This window comes from Moschus berezovskii, chromosome 20 (genome assembly GCF_049115385.1).
Source record: "Moschus berezovskii isolate FMDL1 chromosome 20, NW_MosBer_1.0, whole genome shotgun sequence".
NCBI classification, from domain to species: Eukaryota; Metazoa; Chordata; class Mammalia; order Artiodactyla; family Moschidae; genus Moschus; species Moschus berezovskii.
The window spans coordinates 21,284,808-21,302,423 of NC_142479.1; the positions used below are offsets into that span (position 1 = coordinate 21,284,808).

The 17,616-nt window shown below is 38.2% G+C and overlaps 1 protein-coding gene across 2 annotated transcripts in view; it reads right to left on the bottom strand.

Moving 5' to 3' along the window:
* Positions 1–15,647, bottom strand: part of RNF43 (ring finger protein 43) — a 69,343-nt gene extending 53,696 nt beyond the window's left edge. Inside the window, exons 1-2 of one of the 2 annotated variants that reach the window (XM_055399486.2) lie at positions 15,071–15,647; positions 13,382–14,015 (exon numbers count right to left, since the gene is read on the bottom strand). In XM_055399486.2, the coding sequence (XP_055255461.2) occupies positions 13,382–13,633 (252 nt within the window). In that variant the 5' untranslated portion in view covers positions 13,634–14,015; positions 15,071–15,647. Of the gene's footprint in view, positions 1–13,381 lie in introns of both variants that reach the window. The other variant, XM_055399478.2, reaches the window with a different exon arrangement.
* Between the last annotated feature and the right edge of the window lie 1,969 nt (positions 15,648–17,616).

A 17,616-nucleotide genomic window follows, 5' to 3' on the forward strand; every position in this document is an offset into this window, starting at 1 on the left:
AATGGGTTCCAGAGAAACTGGAAAAAATTTGTGGATTCAAGAGAAGGATCTTTAAGAAGGAGCCATAATCTGAGAACAATGCCCTGTAAATGTCCCTAAGCACAAGAACCAAAACATCAAGTGAATCATTGTTCTTACCCAGAAAATAATTTCTTAAAGTTACAGTCTTAATTTTCCCTAAATGATAAATTCTTCCTAGTCAGGCCTCAGAGATGAGACTATGAAGCTTAACATGCTTAACATGGTCGTGCCTTTTTACGCCTGACTCAACCCAACAGTTTAAGCTCCTCCTTCATTTACCTGCCAAGACCTGAGTTCAGGCCCTGGGGTGCTGAGGGTTTCCTTGTGGGAGAAAATGACATCATCAACACCTCGGAGGCAGTGGGGGAATGCAGGGAATGTGGCTCCCAACACTGGTGATATCATCAGCCGTCCTAGGAGAAGTTAAGTGTTGAAGTACTGAAGGTTAAAAAAGAGGGGGTTGTGTTTCGAGTTTATCAGTAGATTTTGGTGTTCCCTAATATCAGATTTTAAAAGGGTAGGTGGAATAAGGGTACCTTTCCCCTTGCCAAGAACGTCAAGAACCAAACATACAGAAGTTAAGTCCTGACAGAGCTGCTCAGCTCATTTGTATCTTACTGGGGTACCTTATGGGGCTTCCCTGGTGGCTCAGAGGTTAAAGCTAAGCCACCAGGGAAGCCCCATAAGGTACCTTATATCCAACCAAGGAAAAACACAGCCTTGGTTATATCAGGCTCTCTCCCAGTCTTTAAATGAGTATATTCTTTGGGAGACTTGCTAATGTTGCAAGTTTGCATTCAAAATAAACTCTAGTCACTCACAGAATCCCCCAGTCTCCTCCAAACTTTCTTTGATGTCTAACAACTAAGGACAAGAATCTTTGATTAGAAAACAATTTCTTTGGTTGGAAGAAAATTCTTTGCAGGGCGTGAACAGCAGGAGAAAGAAAAGATTTTTCTGAAGTGCAAACTAGTTGGAAACCCCCTGGGGAAAGAATCTGATTCCCAGTCTTTGAGATGAACGGGCCTGCCTGTACAAGCCGCCTCCGCTGCAGGCCTCTGAGAAGGCGCTTTTGTGTCTACTGTAGGGCCCTCAGCAACAGCACGGCAGCCCTTCTCTTTATTTTTGCCAGCGGAAGTTTTCCAACTCTGGGGACACACAATGCAGAAAGTCACGGTTTAATAACAAGGCACAGTTACTAATCAGAAGGCCCCACTTTCACTCCTCCCAAATGCCTCCATATGCTCACATACTAAAGTTCCAACTCCCAACTCCACACAGGAACACCCATTAGCTATTATGAAATTTTATTTCTAGTCTAACTATTCAGCTTACTTCTAATAATTCAACTTTACAAATTATTTTAGGAGCAGGTTCATAATCTTCCTTTTACTACAATGGTTCTGGGCTATCTCTGGCTTTTTCAAGCCTTTCCAAAGGTTGGTCAGATTCACTTATATATAAGCTTGTCATTGATGTCAGTGTGGTTTGGTCACTGGGACAGCCTTGATGAAGGATTTAGAATAAGGGTCCTCAATCTACTACACATATTTTAAAATACAAAACTCAAAAAAAGTTCTTTCTATGTGTGTTAAGTGAATGTAAACACAGTATAGAACCAACGGACTAAAGTGCAACCGAGCCTAGAGCTTAGTTTGGCTACTAATTTGTTGTGTGACTTTAAGGACTTTGGTCAGATTTTTTTTGTGACCAAAAAAAAATCTGTGACCACCTACCAAATAAATTTTATCTCAAGGGGAAAAAGATAAGCAAATTACATGTCGTTTTGTTTAATAAGTCTATTTCTGAAATAAGTATAACCTGTCAATGTCTAGAGCTGGAAAGAAACTTAAAGGTCATTTACTTATCCCACCAACCCTAACTCAACAGATGAAAGGTTACATGACTTGCCTTTATCTTTTAAATAGTCACAAGGCACCTGTGAACTTTTCCTATGTCCAAAGGGAGACAACTAAATTTCAAATAATCTCTGACAACAATAAAGATATATGATGTATACAATACAGCTTACTAAGTTCACAGTAGGCTCACCTAGTGTTTTTGTCATAGCAGACAGGTAAGTTATACTAAAACCAAGGGAATGAGAGTTACAGTTAATAATGACTAAAGTCAATGATAATAATAAAAGCCTTGGTACTGAAGACTTTTTCTAAATTTTCTATATATAGATGATATTCAAATATTTTCCCTCCAATTAAATAAATTAATTAAAAAAAAATATTTTTCACCTTCTATATAGTCCTAGTGTTTATTTTTTCTTCTGTGCAGTTTATGAAGGTTTAAAATGAGCCAATGAGATTACCAATTCAAACAGAACTCCCAATATGTTGAACTCTGTTTAAAGCTAAAATTTTAAAATTAATTTTACTACAATTTAACAGGAACTTCTCATTGAGAAAGCCAGTTTGCAATTTGAAAAGAAAGCCATTGTGTTTAGTTATTTGGACCTCTAAAGAAAATGCTACTGATGAGTATTATACATACAGGAATATTTATACAGGCAATGTTATAACCTATACTTAACTGATAAAAGTGAAAATTAGAAGGTATGACTGTTTGGGCTGTAACTGTCCTCTAGATTTAAACTACTTGAAGTTGCCTGGGTTAAAATTTTACGTTTTTTGTTTACTTTTTCTTCAATCAGAGAGGACCTCAAGACAGAATCCCCACAGTCATCTGAATGGCCCCTGAGAAAATGAAAATCAGCACTACAATGCATTTCCGCCTGCATGTCTTGTCTGGCGTTCATCACATACTGCTTCCCACTGTTAAAGCTGTGCCTCCTCAGCTGGTCCAGGCAAGGGTGCTGTCCTTTGTATTTCCACAGGACCTGCCACAGAGTATGGAAGTGAAGACCCCACAGTAGAAGACCCCAAGTATAAGACATGGAGAGACTCCAGAGCAGTCCCCACTCTCAATAAGGATCTTGGCCTAGAGTTCATAAAGAGCCTCTGTTGCTCTGAAAACACAATCCAGGACAAAAGGCCACCTGGTGCAGGGATTCTGTGGCATAACTTACTGTATGCATAGGCACCATGTAAAGTAATGCTAAGTTGCAGCAAGGTATTTTTCTGTCTGTTCACGTGTTTTTAAGTATGCCTTCTAGTTGACTAGGGATCAAAGATGAAAGAGACCCTACGGCACTCCATAATATCTTCTTAATGGAATGTTCAGGGAGAAAATCTCTGCCAACATCTGCTTTTTAATCTTCCCACAATGACCCAAAAAAGTTTAAAATACATAAATAAGGTTTGCTAAAAATGCTGGCCAGTAAGATATGGCAGTAGATTGGCAGTTCTCTGACTGGCAAAGCACTAATCTGAGTTTATTTCTTCCTCTGTAAAATGAAATGATTGGATTAGGTTTTTTTCTAACTTGAAACCTGATGATTATATTTTACAAATGGGGGCTATTCCTCTGCCCTCCCACCCAAAATTGTATTTTACCCCAGGTAAGGAAAACTGAATAGGACCTAATTCCAGTAAAAGGCCAATAAAGTCCTTCACAAAATTTAAAAAGAATTTGACCACAAGATTTATTTTTTTATGAAATATAGTACAATATAAAATAAAAATAAGTAACAGACCTTTGGGGCTTTACACAGAGTTAGAGTTCCTATCAGAGGGATAACAGCACCACAGCCGTACTGAATCCTCATGAAGGAGGCAAGATTTTTAAAGTTAGATTAGCCAATATGATTCTAAGTAGAAGACAGAACAGCAAAAGAACACAAAACTGGAGGCATGTGAAAGATTTCTTTTTAAGAATGGATAATTCGTTAATACTGTAAAAAGCAGGAGAAAAAATAATGGAAGTCTATGATCATTTTTTAGGAAACAGCAAGATTGGTAGGCATAAAACATAAGGTCTTCAGTCTTATCCAGATTATTCCACAGATATAACAGCAGCAGTGTTTCTCAATTATCAGTTATCACACAGTTAGTTATGCACAATAGTACCCTTTTGATATATGAGCACGCACAAAATTGATAGGTAATGATAACTGACTATGCTATTTAAAATTACAGTAATATATGGTTGATTTCCATCATAATAGAAGTGCTCTGGATTTTTAAAAAACAAACAGAGGTCTTAAAGATAGTGACATTGCCATCCTGAAGAAAGATCACTGCTTCAGATTCTGTATCGTAATATCTCAATAATCTAATTTCCTATCTCCAGGAAAAATGTTAGACTTTGTGTTTACAATTTTAAAAACCCTAATTTAAATCACTTTGATTATTTTGGTGTTTCTGAATTTGAAATTAAATAAAAACTCTAATATATTAAAAAATATCAAAAGAAAATGAACTGTAATGTTCAGAACCCAGATAAAAAGAAGAGTATGTAAAGTAGCTTATCTGTCATTTAAAAACAAACATGCAAGAAATAATAAATGTTTTTTAAAGAGATTCAAAGTTTTCCGTTACAGCAAACAGAAACTGAAGGTCCCAAGGCCTCCTACCTTAGGAAAAGCAATGGGGCTTAAAGGACAGAAGACAAACACGTGGGAAAGTCACCAAAGTTAGCTGGTTTTACAGCCTCTGTTCTCTGACCTCAGGGACCAAACAGGCACGCAGGGCCACAATTGTTCTGTTTATATCAAAACAAATTAGTAAAATATCTTTTATTCTTATGTGTCTTTGAGTGAAACCACCATGATGAAGGGTTGTAGGAAATGGCACCCCACTCTAGTATTCTTCCTGGAAAATCCCACAAATGAGGGGAGCCTGGCGGGCTACAGTCCATGGGGTCGCAAAGAGTCAGACATGACTGAAGGGACTTAGCACCCACGCACACACAGGCACTTCCTGATGCAGTTTCACTTAATATTGGGAGAGCACAATTCCTTAACAACACATAAGCAGTCTTTGTCAGATACCAATTTTTGTATCTAAGGTCATCTTAGGTCAGGCCAACCTTCTTATAACTGTACCGTAATACTGTTGTCTGTCTGAATTCTACTAACGTATACAAAGACTTTTCAAATTAAGCAAACTCAAAGTAAGTTAGTTTTGAGAATTTGGTTTCATTTCTGAAATAGCTGGGATTATTCTAGGATAACAGCTCTTAATCTAGAATCTTCAGATTCTTATATGTGTCTCAGAGATTCTCTCCACTGGGATTTTATGCAAAATTGTACATTAAGTACATATGGTCAATAACTTTCATCACATTCTCAAAGGGGCCAGTGACCCTCCCCCTCCAAAAAAAAAGATTGAAAACCACTGTGTTAGGGTATCTCAGAATCAGAATTGGGATTCACAAGCTCTAAGGACTAAGAAGGTAAGGTCCTTTGTATACATCTTATAGCTTATAATTGGGTTTCCCAGGTGGTTCAGTGGTAAAGAATCTGCCTGCTAATGCAGAAAACATGGGTTCAAGATCCCTGGGTCGGGAAGATGCCCTGGAGGAGGAAATGACAGCCCACTCCAGTATTCTTGCCTGGAAAATTCCATGGACAGAGGAGCCTGGTGGGCTACACCCCAGGGGGGTCGCAAAGAATCAGACACGACTGAGCACAGCACACCTGCACACACCATCTTATAATCACAGAGTTTACATCAGGACCCCAATACATTTTTCTTGGAAAATGAGAATTTCCTAAAAAGCAGGGATTGGGCTAGTTATGAAAGCTAAGTAAGTGCTGTGTAAAGGATATTGATGATACCAAACAAATCGTTTATAGCCATGTTTACAGTTTGAAAATGACCATCAAGGAGACAGTATGCTGTCAGTGATAAGTCAGAGAGATAACAGAGTGCAGGATGGTCTATCAAGCCCAAAGCACTCACAATAATCGACTTCAAAAAATGTTCTTAAAAAATGTGAGGAGATAAAATAAGTCTGTTTCATCCTAGAGTGATCTGACCAATCACAGCCACTCAGCACCACCATAATGTTCCTTATATTCGCTCAATAAATATTTATTGAGTACCTCCTATGTGAAAAGCACTAAGTACACTAGAGCCCTATTCCCCAAAACACAGCTCTGAACTGAAAAGATGAAATCCCTGCTTTCACAGAGCTCACAGCCTCCTGAGGGGAGGCAGCATAACAGTGTGTCTCACTGCAGGAAGTTCATAAAGAAAAGCAAAGCAGGGACGAAGAGGAGGAGCCCTGGGGGAACAGGAAGAGTCCCTCCGAACAGGAAGGCCCAGGAAGGCCTCACTGAGAAGGTGCACTTGACACCTGGGGCTGACACTTGAGGGACTAAGAGAAGAAAGCGCTTGGGATGTAAGCGGGAAGAGGAAGTGGAAAGGCCCTGAGGTGGGAGCAGGCCCGGTTTAGCTGAAGGACAACAAGGTCACGGCGATTGGAGCAGAGTGAGGGGTACGGAGGTAAGAGGGGCAGGTGCCAGGCCAGACCCTGCAGGCCCTCAGCAGCCCACTGTAGAAACTCCAGCTCCAACTCCAGCAATTCCCAACAAAACAATGAACGCAGGTCACAGAGTCAGCTCAGAGGGCTTTTTGAGACATAAAGTTGGCACCCTGCTTCACCAACAGCTGAATTACCAAACTGAGCAACATAGGTCCTAATAGAGGATATTGGGACCATATCCCATATCTCAGCCATTGACAATATTTTAGCTTTTGAGGATTTCCCCGAGAAAAGCACATCCTTGCGTAACTTAAAAAGTGGATTATTCATCTATCTCCTGCAAAATACACAGGGTCCATTTATTTCTGTGTGACTCTGTTCTAAGATAATTAACTCGCTTTCTCTCTCATTAAGTTTCCTTTTCTATAAAATGGAGTATTACCCATATTTGGTTTGCAAGTATTTGTGAATCATTTTAAGCTCCTTGGAAGAAAATCTCTACAGAAATTTGATGGAACATCATCATACACTTCTCTAACAATAATACCCTGCTATCAATTCTGGTTCCTGACAGAACATTTATAATAGTACATTGCTCATTTATAACAACTTTTCCTCTACTGTACTTAGTAATTTGAAGGGAGTAAGGGAGGGGGGGAAGCACATAAAAGTTCCAATAAATACTTCTCAGTGGATAAAATGTAAAGGCTTTTTTTAAAAATGAAAACAAAAACAAAACATTGAGCCTCAGGGATATCTTTAAAACTGTATAAAAAGTTAACTATGACTAATTTGTAGATAAAGAAAATTATAACACACACACACAGTTTACCACAAAAACCAAGGAAATGCCTACCCCTGGAATCAGCTCAAAGGACACTAAATAGCCTGATAGGGGCAATAACCAAGGGCACAGCTCATTCATTACTTCCTACAACCAGTGAGATTTATGAATTTGAACTTACAACAATTCTGCTGGATTTCCACATGAAGTACAGAATGATTATATATACAAATCTGTCTGATGGATACTTTTACATAAGTGAGATATCTCCTTAACCTGAAAAGGATACCTGCAGCTTCCTTCTCTCTTCTGGGTGCCACACTTCTAACAACAAAGCCAAATCAAGCTGGGATCCCAGGAGGCAAGCACCTCAGCCTGCTTGTGTGCACAGATGATTTACATCTGATGGTATACTTCTGACTACACTCCCAAGTCAATTATAAATTAACTGAATTTTCTGCACCCCCACTAACATAAATAACTGAGAGTTGACTATACTTCAAATAGTTATACTTCTTTTAAAGGTTGGCCTCAAAGCAAAATTACAAAACCTTTGAAATCTCTGCTTCCAAGAAGCTCTGACTTGAGCAATGACAGTTAGATGCATGCTACTTCAAAGTTTATTTCATGTTCCTATGTTAAATAACTTACTGTTATAAAATGAAGAGAAAGGTAATGCTAATTGTTACACTAAAACAGATATATCAAGTAAATAACATTCTGATTTACAAATATCTTTGTAAATGAAGAGAAATAGAAATACATATGGTTTGGATTAATTGCAGAGAACAATACTCATCTTTTGCATTCTCTTCTATTCTGGAAATACATTTATCATTTATATAAGGCCTACCCTGGTGTTCATCTGCAGCATTTTAGATGTACAAAATTTTCGAGTGAGAAAAGCATGAGCTCTGGGGTTCAAGCTCCTGCTGTGCCACTTACTTTTAGACTTTGGCAAATAGCTTTGAGACTCACTTTGAGCCTCCATTTCTTTACCTATAATGTGTGAAAATAAAAGTACTGTATGTCTACTGTATGATATCACTTATATGTGGAATCTAAAAATTACAACAACTAGTGAATCTAACAACAACAAAAGAAGCAGACTCACCAAGAACGAACTAGTGGCTCTCCCAGTGGGGCGGGGTGGGGAGGGGGAGGGCAATACAGGGCTGGAAGAGTAGGAGGTACCAATATTACATATAAAATAAGCTACAAAGGGGACGACGGAGAATGAGATGGCTGGATGGCATCACCGGCTCTGTGGACATGAGTTTGAGTGTACTCCGGGAGTTGGTGATGGACAGGGAGGCCTGGCGTGCTGTGATTCATGGGGTCGCGGAGAGTCGGACACGACTGAGCGACTGAACTGACTGACTGACTGACTGACTGACAAGGATATACTGTACAACACAGGGAATATAGCTAATATTTTATAATAACTATAAATGGAGTTATACCTTCAATAATTGTGAATCACTCTATTGTATATTTGTAACGTATATGCTGTCCCGTGTGTGCTTAGTTGTGTCCAACTCTTGCGATCCCATAGACTGTAGCCCGCCAGGCTCCTCTGTTCATGGGATTCTCCAGGCCAGAATACTGGGGTGGGTTGCCATTTCCTTCTCCAGGGGATCTTCCCGACCCAGGAATTGAACCCCGGTCTCCTGCATTGCAGGTAGACTCTTTACCGACTGAGCTACGAGGGAAGCCCTGTAACTTACATAATATTGTACATTAACTCTACTTCAGTTAAAAACACAATTTAAAAACACCTGCCCTAATCCTAAAAAAAAAAAAAAAGGACTGTATTTCTCTCTTGAAGGTATAATGAAGGTTCAGTGAGCTAATACATGTAAAGTGCATGGCACAAGTTCAGTTATACAGATGCAAATCTAAAGCCTAGAAAGGTAAAAAACTATTTTGTCACCCAACTACTTAGTGGCAGGGCTGGAGCTAAAAGTCAAGTCCCTTTAGTTACAGTTTAATCACTTTGTCAACTGCAAGTTTGCTATACAGCATTGTCTTTCTGGCTTTGGCCAAAACTTAAACTATGAAGCTTTCTCTTCCTCCCCAAAACGTTCAGTTCAGGCCCTCACTACAAATAAAGTGAGAATGCACAGATAGGATAACTATGTGTTGACTAATAGGTAAATGAAGGGGCAAGCAGAGACACCGTGCAAGGGGGAATTTGTCCAGGAGGTGTTCACTGCTGCTGGCCAAATGCTGCACTACCACAGCTTCCATTGTAGATCTGAAGCCTCAGGGCAGCACATTCTAATCTTGATCATAACTTTAACCTGGAGTCTAAGAAAATCCAGGACAACCAGCTGAGCAGGAAGAATGTGATGGTTAAAGAATCAGTGACCTCTCCTGCGCCACACTAAGATCCTCTTGGGCTTCTGCTTTGAGGAGAAGGAAAATGAATTTCGGGTTGTCCCTCTAAGTAACGTTTATTAATAAAGAGCAAGAGTTGAGAAAGAAAACAGGACTGTAATCATTTTTAGAAGTGGTAGCAACAATATCACCAAGAAATAATATTAATAAATGTTGATAAGAGGTTAACAAACCAGCAAGCTGGACAATGAGACAGTGCATAAGCTCCAGCTCACTTTCCTTCTACAGTTGTATAAACCAGGAGAAAAAAAAAAAAGAGTATATTTGAAAGAATGGTCAAAACAATAATAATAATAGTGTAATCGCTATCAGTGTTTTTATCACACTGCCAAGTAATCAGTTTCCTTGACATGAATTATTGTGTGTGTGTGTGTGTGTCCCCCACATTCTGTTTTTTCTTTCTGAGATATAATTGATATATAACACTGTATTATTTTTAGGTGTATAACATGATTTGACATACATATATACTTGTGAAATGATCACCACAATAAGCTTAGTTAACATTTATCATTACTCATAATTATAAAAAAAATTTTTTGGACCTGGATTTTTGATGGCAAGTTAGGGAAATACTGAGATAGAAGAGCGGTAGAAGGTTATCCTAAATCTAAACATCAACTGGGAAACAGATTTTAAAAGTAGCAGGAAACCAGAAAAGAGGGAGACACGGGATTTTGGCAAATGTAGAGGAAACCTAAGAAGCAGACACTTTAAAGACAATGGCAAACCCGCACAGGGATCTGAAATAATACGGTTGTGCAGAGAAGTGGCTCTTAGGCCAAATAGGAAGGAAAACAATATAATTTGGTCAAGACTAAGGGGGAGTTTTGAAACGGACAAGAGACGATTTGAGAAATGAGAGAAACACGGCCAAGGCAACATTTCCTCTTTTATTTTGACTTTCTTATCGTACTTTAAAGAGAATATTATAATTTAAGACTCTGAACATACACTGCACAACGGATATAACTCTAGGTAAAGAGAAAACTGAGGAATAAGAATCAGGACAAAAATTCACCGAGACCTGGTCTTGTATATATAGTCACCAGATGAAGCTGAGACAGACAAGATGGTTTTAGGAGAAAGTTCTACGGTGTATTTTATTATTAAACAGAATAATAATATTTGGGGCACACTGTCACAAGATGTTTCTCTTTGTTTAAGGAAAATCCAAATTGGAATACAAATGAAAATCCAGTTAATTTGGTCCTTATGAAATAGTATATACACTGAAATAACTGAACAAAATGTAAAGACATGTCAGATTTTATGAAACTTCTGGAAACTACAGAAACCACAATAATGCAGTCATCATTATTTTTTTAAATCATTGTCCTCATAACTTCACATTTCCTGATGCATAGCATGCCCAATTTTACAAAGACTTAACTGTATCTTTGAAGATAATCAAGCTTAACAGGCAGCTAGAATAATTCATAGGTAGAAGGATACATAGAATTATCCAAAATTCTGCAACGCCAACAGAGAAAACTGTCTTTGGATTTGTGACACCAGGGGACAGATATCCACCAAGAAAGCTAAAGTGCAGCAAAGCACAGCTCTAGGACATTTAAACAGAACTTGAGCTGAGTGGAAGTCTTGGTTAACCACAGTTGAGTAAACCTGTGTTGCAGTGTAATCTGATAAGGAACAAACAGCATGGATTCTAGAAGAGTACACCCTGTGTCCCTAACATGCTAGACTTCTTTGAAAGAGTTAAATAGTGGATAAAAAAGAACTGATGCATCTCATTCAAAAGGTTTTTTTAAGTCTCTCATAAGAGATTATTAAGAAAATTTAGTAATTATTGTGGATTAAAACTTGATTAATAGACAATAAACCAGGACCAATACTGAAAATCTCCAGAGATTAATACTAAGCTAGTATACAAATTTATTACTGACCCTGACATAGAAGAGAAGCTTGCATGGAGAGAAAAGGTGAAGACAAGACTGAAAATTGCCAATGATGCAAACTATCTCCTGGAAAGCCTGGAAAGGTCTTGCTAAATAACAATGAAATTCCCTCTTCACAAAGTGAAGAATCAATACTTAAAGGACACTGATAGACTCAAAGTTAATAGGTGGAAAAAAAGGATTAAGCAACACTTACTAGCATGAGAAAAAGGGCAAAATAGGAGAAGACATGATAAAGATTGACAAAGTAATAAATCGCAAAGAGAATACCAGCTAATATCTCTTACATACCTTTTCCTTTATGAATATACAGATACTTTACGTAGAGATGTATTATAATAGAAGGCAAAAAATTTAAAATAAAAGAGGACACTATTTAATGCAGCATATAATTAACCCATTGAACATGCTGCCACAGGATATTAATAAGGCACAAAGCTTAGTACAGCTTCCAAGGCCTCAGAGCTACCAGAATATGATTCCATCCTGAAATTACTTAGGGAAAGAAATGAAAATGGAGTACATACCTCATGCTTCAGGATATTAACCAGGCAAAGTCAGAAAGGAAGTTTCCTTTCTAATTGTTGTATTCAAAATGATTTATGGTTTCAACTTTTAGATATTCCTAAGTCTGTCCTAAAGTTCAAATTAAATATTTTCCAAAAATTCTTACACTATTTTTTCCAGATATGTTCTTTTTGCCTGTTTTTCTAAATAGCAGAGCCTTCCTTTTCACCCAATTCTTCTTCCACTTCACTTATCCCAGCTTCAAAATATTGCCTAAGAAGTGATCATGAAGAGCCACTAAGGTATACGTAAAACTCCATGTTGGGCAAAGAGTTCTACAATTTGTTAAATTTTCTCAGCTTTTTCCTTTGAATGGACCAAAATTTAAATTAATACAATATTTTGGTTCTGTTCATATCACGCAATAAAAATCTGAGCTTGGATGCTAAGATGAATCGTATTTAACAACATTTTCACCTGTGACCGAGAGTTACAGCAAGAAATGTCCTTTGATAAAATGAATTTTAATCAATAAGTAATATAATTTTATAGAATAAGATACCAGAATGCCCCATTAAAAAGGCAGAGACCTCCAGGCTCTACCTTTGCAAGGTGGGGGTGGGGGGTATGAGCAATTCATCTATGAAATGCTATGGCCTCAGTCAGTTCATAAATTAAACACATATAGGGTAGGCTATGAATGAGTTATAGGCAACATTCACAACCGCAAAGCCTAAGAAACTGTCTGAAAAACTCTGTGGGTCAATAAAACACAGATGTTAAATTTAAAATTTTTGAAAATAATAAAATTAAGTGTAGACAAGTCCAAAGTGATCAGGAGACAGGTTTACAACTTGTGTCCATTTTATATCCAATCCTCTCCATTTTGGGCTTAGCAATAGGGTGCCACACATGGTATAAGGCCAACCGTAGCATTCAAGCTTGACTGAATTTTAAAAGGGACACAGTGATCAAATATGCTCCAAAGGCATTCTAGAACGTCAGGGTGCTGCTGACCATCAAAATCAACCTCCTTAGTGCTCACCTCAAATCTAAAACAGGATATAAGTACACTCTTTGAGTTAATAAAATACAAGCCCATATAGTTCATCTATTTTAAAAAAGTGTCCAGAATATATCACTTGCAAAGAAAGGTCCTATTATGTAATGCAGTGTAATACCAGAGTTAAAAATAAGCAGATGATCTTATAAAATACAGAATTTATGTTTCTTCTCGAGTATAAACTCAGAATTTGCTTTAGAATGTCAATAAATAACATGCTTAACAAGATGAAACAAATAGAAAGCCAGGCAGCAGAGCCTTTCTGTGGAATTCAATTTGGGAGACAAAAGAAGGAAGGTATATTTCAAACAGATGGAAAGTGAAAAATAATAAAGTCATCCTTACCTGCATTAATTTTCCTTCTGCTGGAGTTATTTCAGCAACACCAGCAAACACGCCTTCCAAAGTGAGATTCAGTTTTCCTGTGGGGTCCATTTTCAAGGGGATCACTCTGATAATAGCCTTCTGCTCAGCTGATCTTTCAGACTCCACCGCTGCTGCCAGTACCAGTCCCGTGCGTCCAAAGCCTGCCTGCAGGGTAGCCATCAGCAGCCAGGGCCAGAGGGCAGCCAGCTGTAGCTGGTGGCCACCACTCATGCTACCAGCTGCAGCGATGCACTTCGGCCATACATACTGCTTGCACTAGCTAAGACCAAACGCAGGTTCTCAAATCCAGGCAAACGGAGGAAAAGAAATTTCTGCGTCAGTTTCAGAAAGCCGAGTCGTAGTTCTGGCCCTTCCTTTCTCTAAAGTATATTCCCAAGGACAGGTGGTCTTCCTGCTCAAGCAGGGAAGAAGCTTACTGTCAGCCTACTTCTGCTTCAGGGATGTCATTTTCTGCCATCTTCACTGCGATTAGTAAAGGTTCGCACTTCTCTGGAATGTTCAGTGTTGCTTGAGGTTGAATGTCACATCCTGAATTTTTATTATGTCAGATCACCTGGTGCTGGTCTTCCACGTGCAACAAGTTCTCGAGCCACTAAACCCAATGTTAACGAACAAAACAAGGCAAAGTCAACGACTGAGGCCATGCAGCAAAGGTGAGAATGAAAAACTCCAGCTCAGAAAACGCAGAGGTGGCCCTTTTACGTTACAAAACGTGTCAGTGGTAAAAGAATAAAGATCACAGAGCTTTTTTTTTAAGGGGAAGGAGAGGGAACAATATTTCAGACCACACCTTGAGAGATGGCCAAAGATGCTACATGTATTCATAAAAGTTTCAGCGTTAAACTGTATTTCAGTGGAGCCAAAGTTCCAGGCCCACTGAACCTATTAACACTTTTCATGAACTTAAATATACGATGAATTTTAAAATTTCTACCTAGATGTGCCGGTAAGTTAGGTGCTAATTTATATGTCTTCACATATTTACAGGATAAATCTGAGCATCACAATCTTTTCCAATTTTCATAATCAGAAGAATATTTGAAAAGGTTGGCTTTCCAATTATCTTTTCCAGTTGAAATTCATATTTCTATCTTTATTTTCCTTTCTATCTTAGGGATTTCTCCTTTTATTCTCCTACTTGAGAATGCCAAGCACTGTGATTTCCCATGAGATGCTTTTGGAAACTACTTTATTATCCAGACCTTATAATCTGTAATTTTCTGGGTTCATAGTAAAACAAAGGACTATTCCTAACACGTTTTCAAATTCCTTGAGGGGGTAGGGAATAAAAGATAGGGGGAGTAAGGAGGTGATTAGTCTACAGGATCTAAGTAGAATGCCCTGAAAAAGTAAAAATAATCCTGAGTAGAGTAGATCTGTGCTATTTCTAGGCACACTTGAGAATTTGGGTCTTTGTACAAACAAAATCTTATTCTAAGATTTCAAAATGTGCACCCTTAAGTAAATATAAATGCACTTCAACCACAAAGCCCACTGTTCAGAGGGCAAGTTAAAAAATCTTATTAACTCTTCAGAATAAGTGCTGAAAAGCCAAGCAACTGAATATGAACCTGTTATATAGATTCTTTTCTTTCGCTGAGGCAGAGGGAGGAAAAAAAAAAAGAATTTCAAAAGAAATCTGCAAACCTGTTGTGCTGTCGGGCCCACTGGAATCCACGGGGGTGAAACAAATTCAATTATGCTTTTATAGATCCTGCTCAAGAAAAGGTTTCAACTGCTTAACCAAGTACAGTTCATTCTTCCACCTTCTTACTCTGCAACCAAACCAAGTGCCCCACACTGCAGGTAGGAGCCGAGAAATTCCGCAGCCTGAAAAAATAATCCATGCAGGTCAAAGGCAGAAACTTACTCCAAGGTTAGAGCTACTGTCCCCAAGAACTCTAAAAACACTTTGAGAGGATCCAAAACCATTTCTGAAATCTCCTTTCTAACAAAAATCCTTTTTCTCCCCAAACAGCATATAAAAATGATGAGGTCTTGAAAGAGCAAAGAAGCAAATACATCAGCAACAATTCACTACCAGGAACACAGATAATCCCAAAGGGAGAAGGCAAGGTCTCTGAATCATGGATAGACTTGGAAAGTTCGGAAGGATTCGAGTGCTTCCCTTCCAGAAAGACAATTCTGGATCAACTCCCTAGAGGAGGAAGCCTGTGGTTTGTAATTGGTGTTCTAGCTCGGACTCCCTCCCCTGGGACTGCAATCACGCTCTCTACCTGCTGACACAAAGTGAGGGTGGAGCAGCCAGAGGCAGCCGCCCCGTCCCGCCCCCTCCTCCTGGCTGCCTGGGGCACGGTGCGCGCACACTTCACCAGACACGTTCCTGAGCTCGCTCTTCTCTCGGCTCCCCAACTCCCTCTATTGAGCCAGGGCCAAACTGCACCCAGTTCAGTCCTCAATACCTTTCTCTGAGTAAGCAAGCTCCCACACGTAAATCAAGGCCACATCAACAGATAGGTAAGCAGATTCTGCACCCAAGAGACAGAGATGGCGGGACGAGGAAATAAAGACAAAAAAAAAACACAAAAAACAGAAAACCCAGAAGATAAAATAATGGACAAAACGTTTCGCAAATGTAAGTTCAAAGGGATGTCTGCTCTTCTGGGTTTTAGTGTCTATAAAGGCCACAAAGCCAGAATAATGTGGTCCTGTGCTGTAGTTCTCACTGATTTATTGCTCTTAAGTCAGCTACCCTGGCAAGAATTCTGTACATTTTATGCAGTTTTTCTTCAGCTCCTGCAAATTTAAATTCAGTAGCTCTTTTCTAAACTGTGCCTGTACCAAGCTTTTACGTTAGGTGATGTCAGAGGGCTGGAATTTGTTCTTTTTTTCTTACATCCCTGGGATGTGAAATAATACTATGGTTCAGACCTGGGCCTTCAATGTGAGACTGAAAGTAAGTCTATATCATAAATACAAGTAAAGGGGTAAATATATATGCTTAATAAGAAGAGTGCAGGCCAAAAGAAGACTAATTTTTTGTTAATTACCACATTTGTGAAAAATAATCCTTCTAGTTACTTTTACCACATTTGTGAATAACCCTTCTAGTAACATTGTCTTTAGAAAGAATGCAAAAGTTTCTGATATGTTTCTAAAATTTTAATTTTCAAAATGACCAGATTGTATCTGACAGTGGCCAGACGTTTTATTTTTAACCTGATGCCAGTAATCTTTCCAAATTGTACAAATGAACAATGATGTGAATATGATTTACATTACACTTGAAAAGGTTAAGATTTATGCTACATGCTTATTGTGGTAAAAAAGCAAATTTTAAATCGTGGCAAGAAGCACATAAAATTTAAAACAATTTCTAACTTGTACAAAAGAATTGTGCAAATTGATCACCTGTAAAATGTGGAGAATAATAATTGCATTGTAGGTTTGTTGTAAAGATTAAATGACATAATGCCTCTGAAGGCAAAAGGTATGAGTGACCTAGTCACCTTGAGAATTTTATCCCTAAAGAGTGTTTACAGTCTAATTTGAAAAGATACATTTATCCCAATGTTCACAGCAGCACCATTTACAATAGCCAAGACATGGAAGCAACCTAAATGTCCATCAACAGATAAATGGATAAAGAAGATGTGGTACATTTATATACAATTATATACAATGGAATATTACTCAGCCAATAAAAAAGAATGAAATAATGCCATTTACAGCAACATAGATGGACCTAAAGAGTATTATACTAAGTGAAGCAAGCCAGACAAAGACAAATATCGTGTGATATCACTTATATGTGGAATCTACAATATGACACAAATGAACTTATTTGCAAAACAGAAAGAGACTCACAGACATGGAAAACAAACTTACAGCTACCAAAGGGGAAACTGGTGGAGGGGAGTAAATTAGGAGTTTGGGCTTAGCAGATACAAACTACCATACATAAAATAAAAAACAGAGATCTATTGTACAGTACAGGGAACTATATTCAGTATCTTAGAATAAACTATAATAGAAAAGAATCTAGAAAAATATGTGTGTGTGTGTGTGTGTATATATATATATATATGTATATGACTCACTTTGTTGCACACTGAAACTAACACATTGTAATTCAATTATATTTCAATTAAAAATTTAATAGATTTTTAAAGGGAGTTTATGGGGATAGTTTTGGCATTTTAGGCCTAATAACACCTAGAGCTGAGAGATAA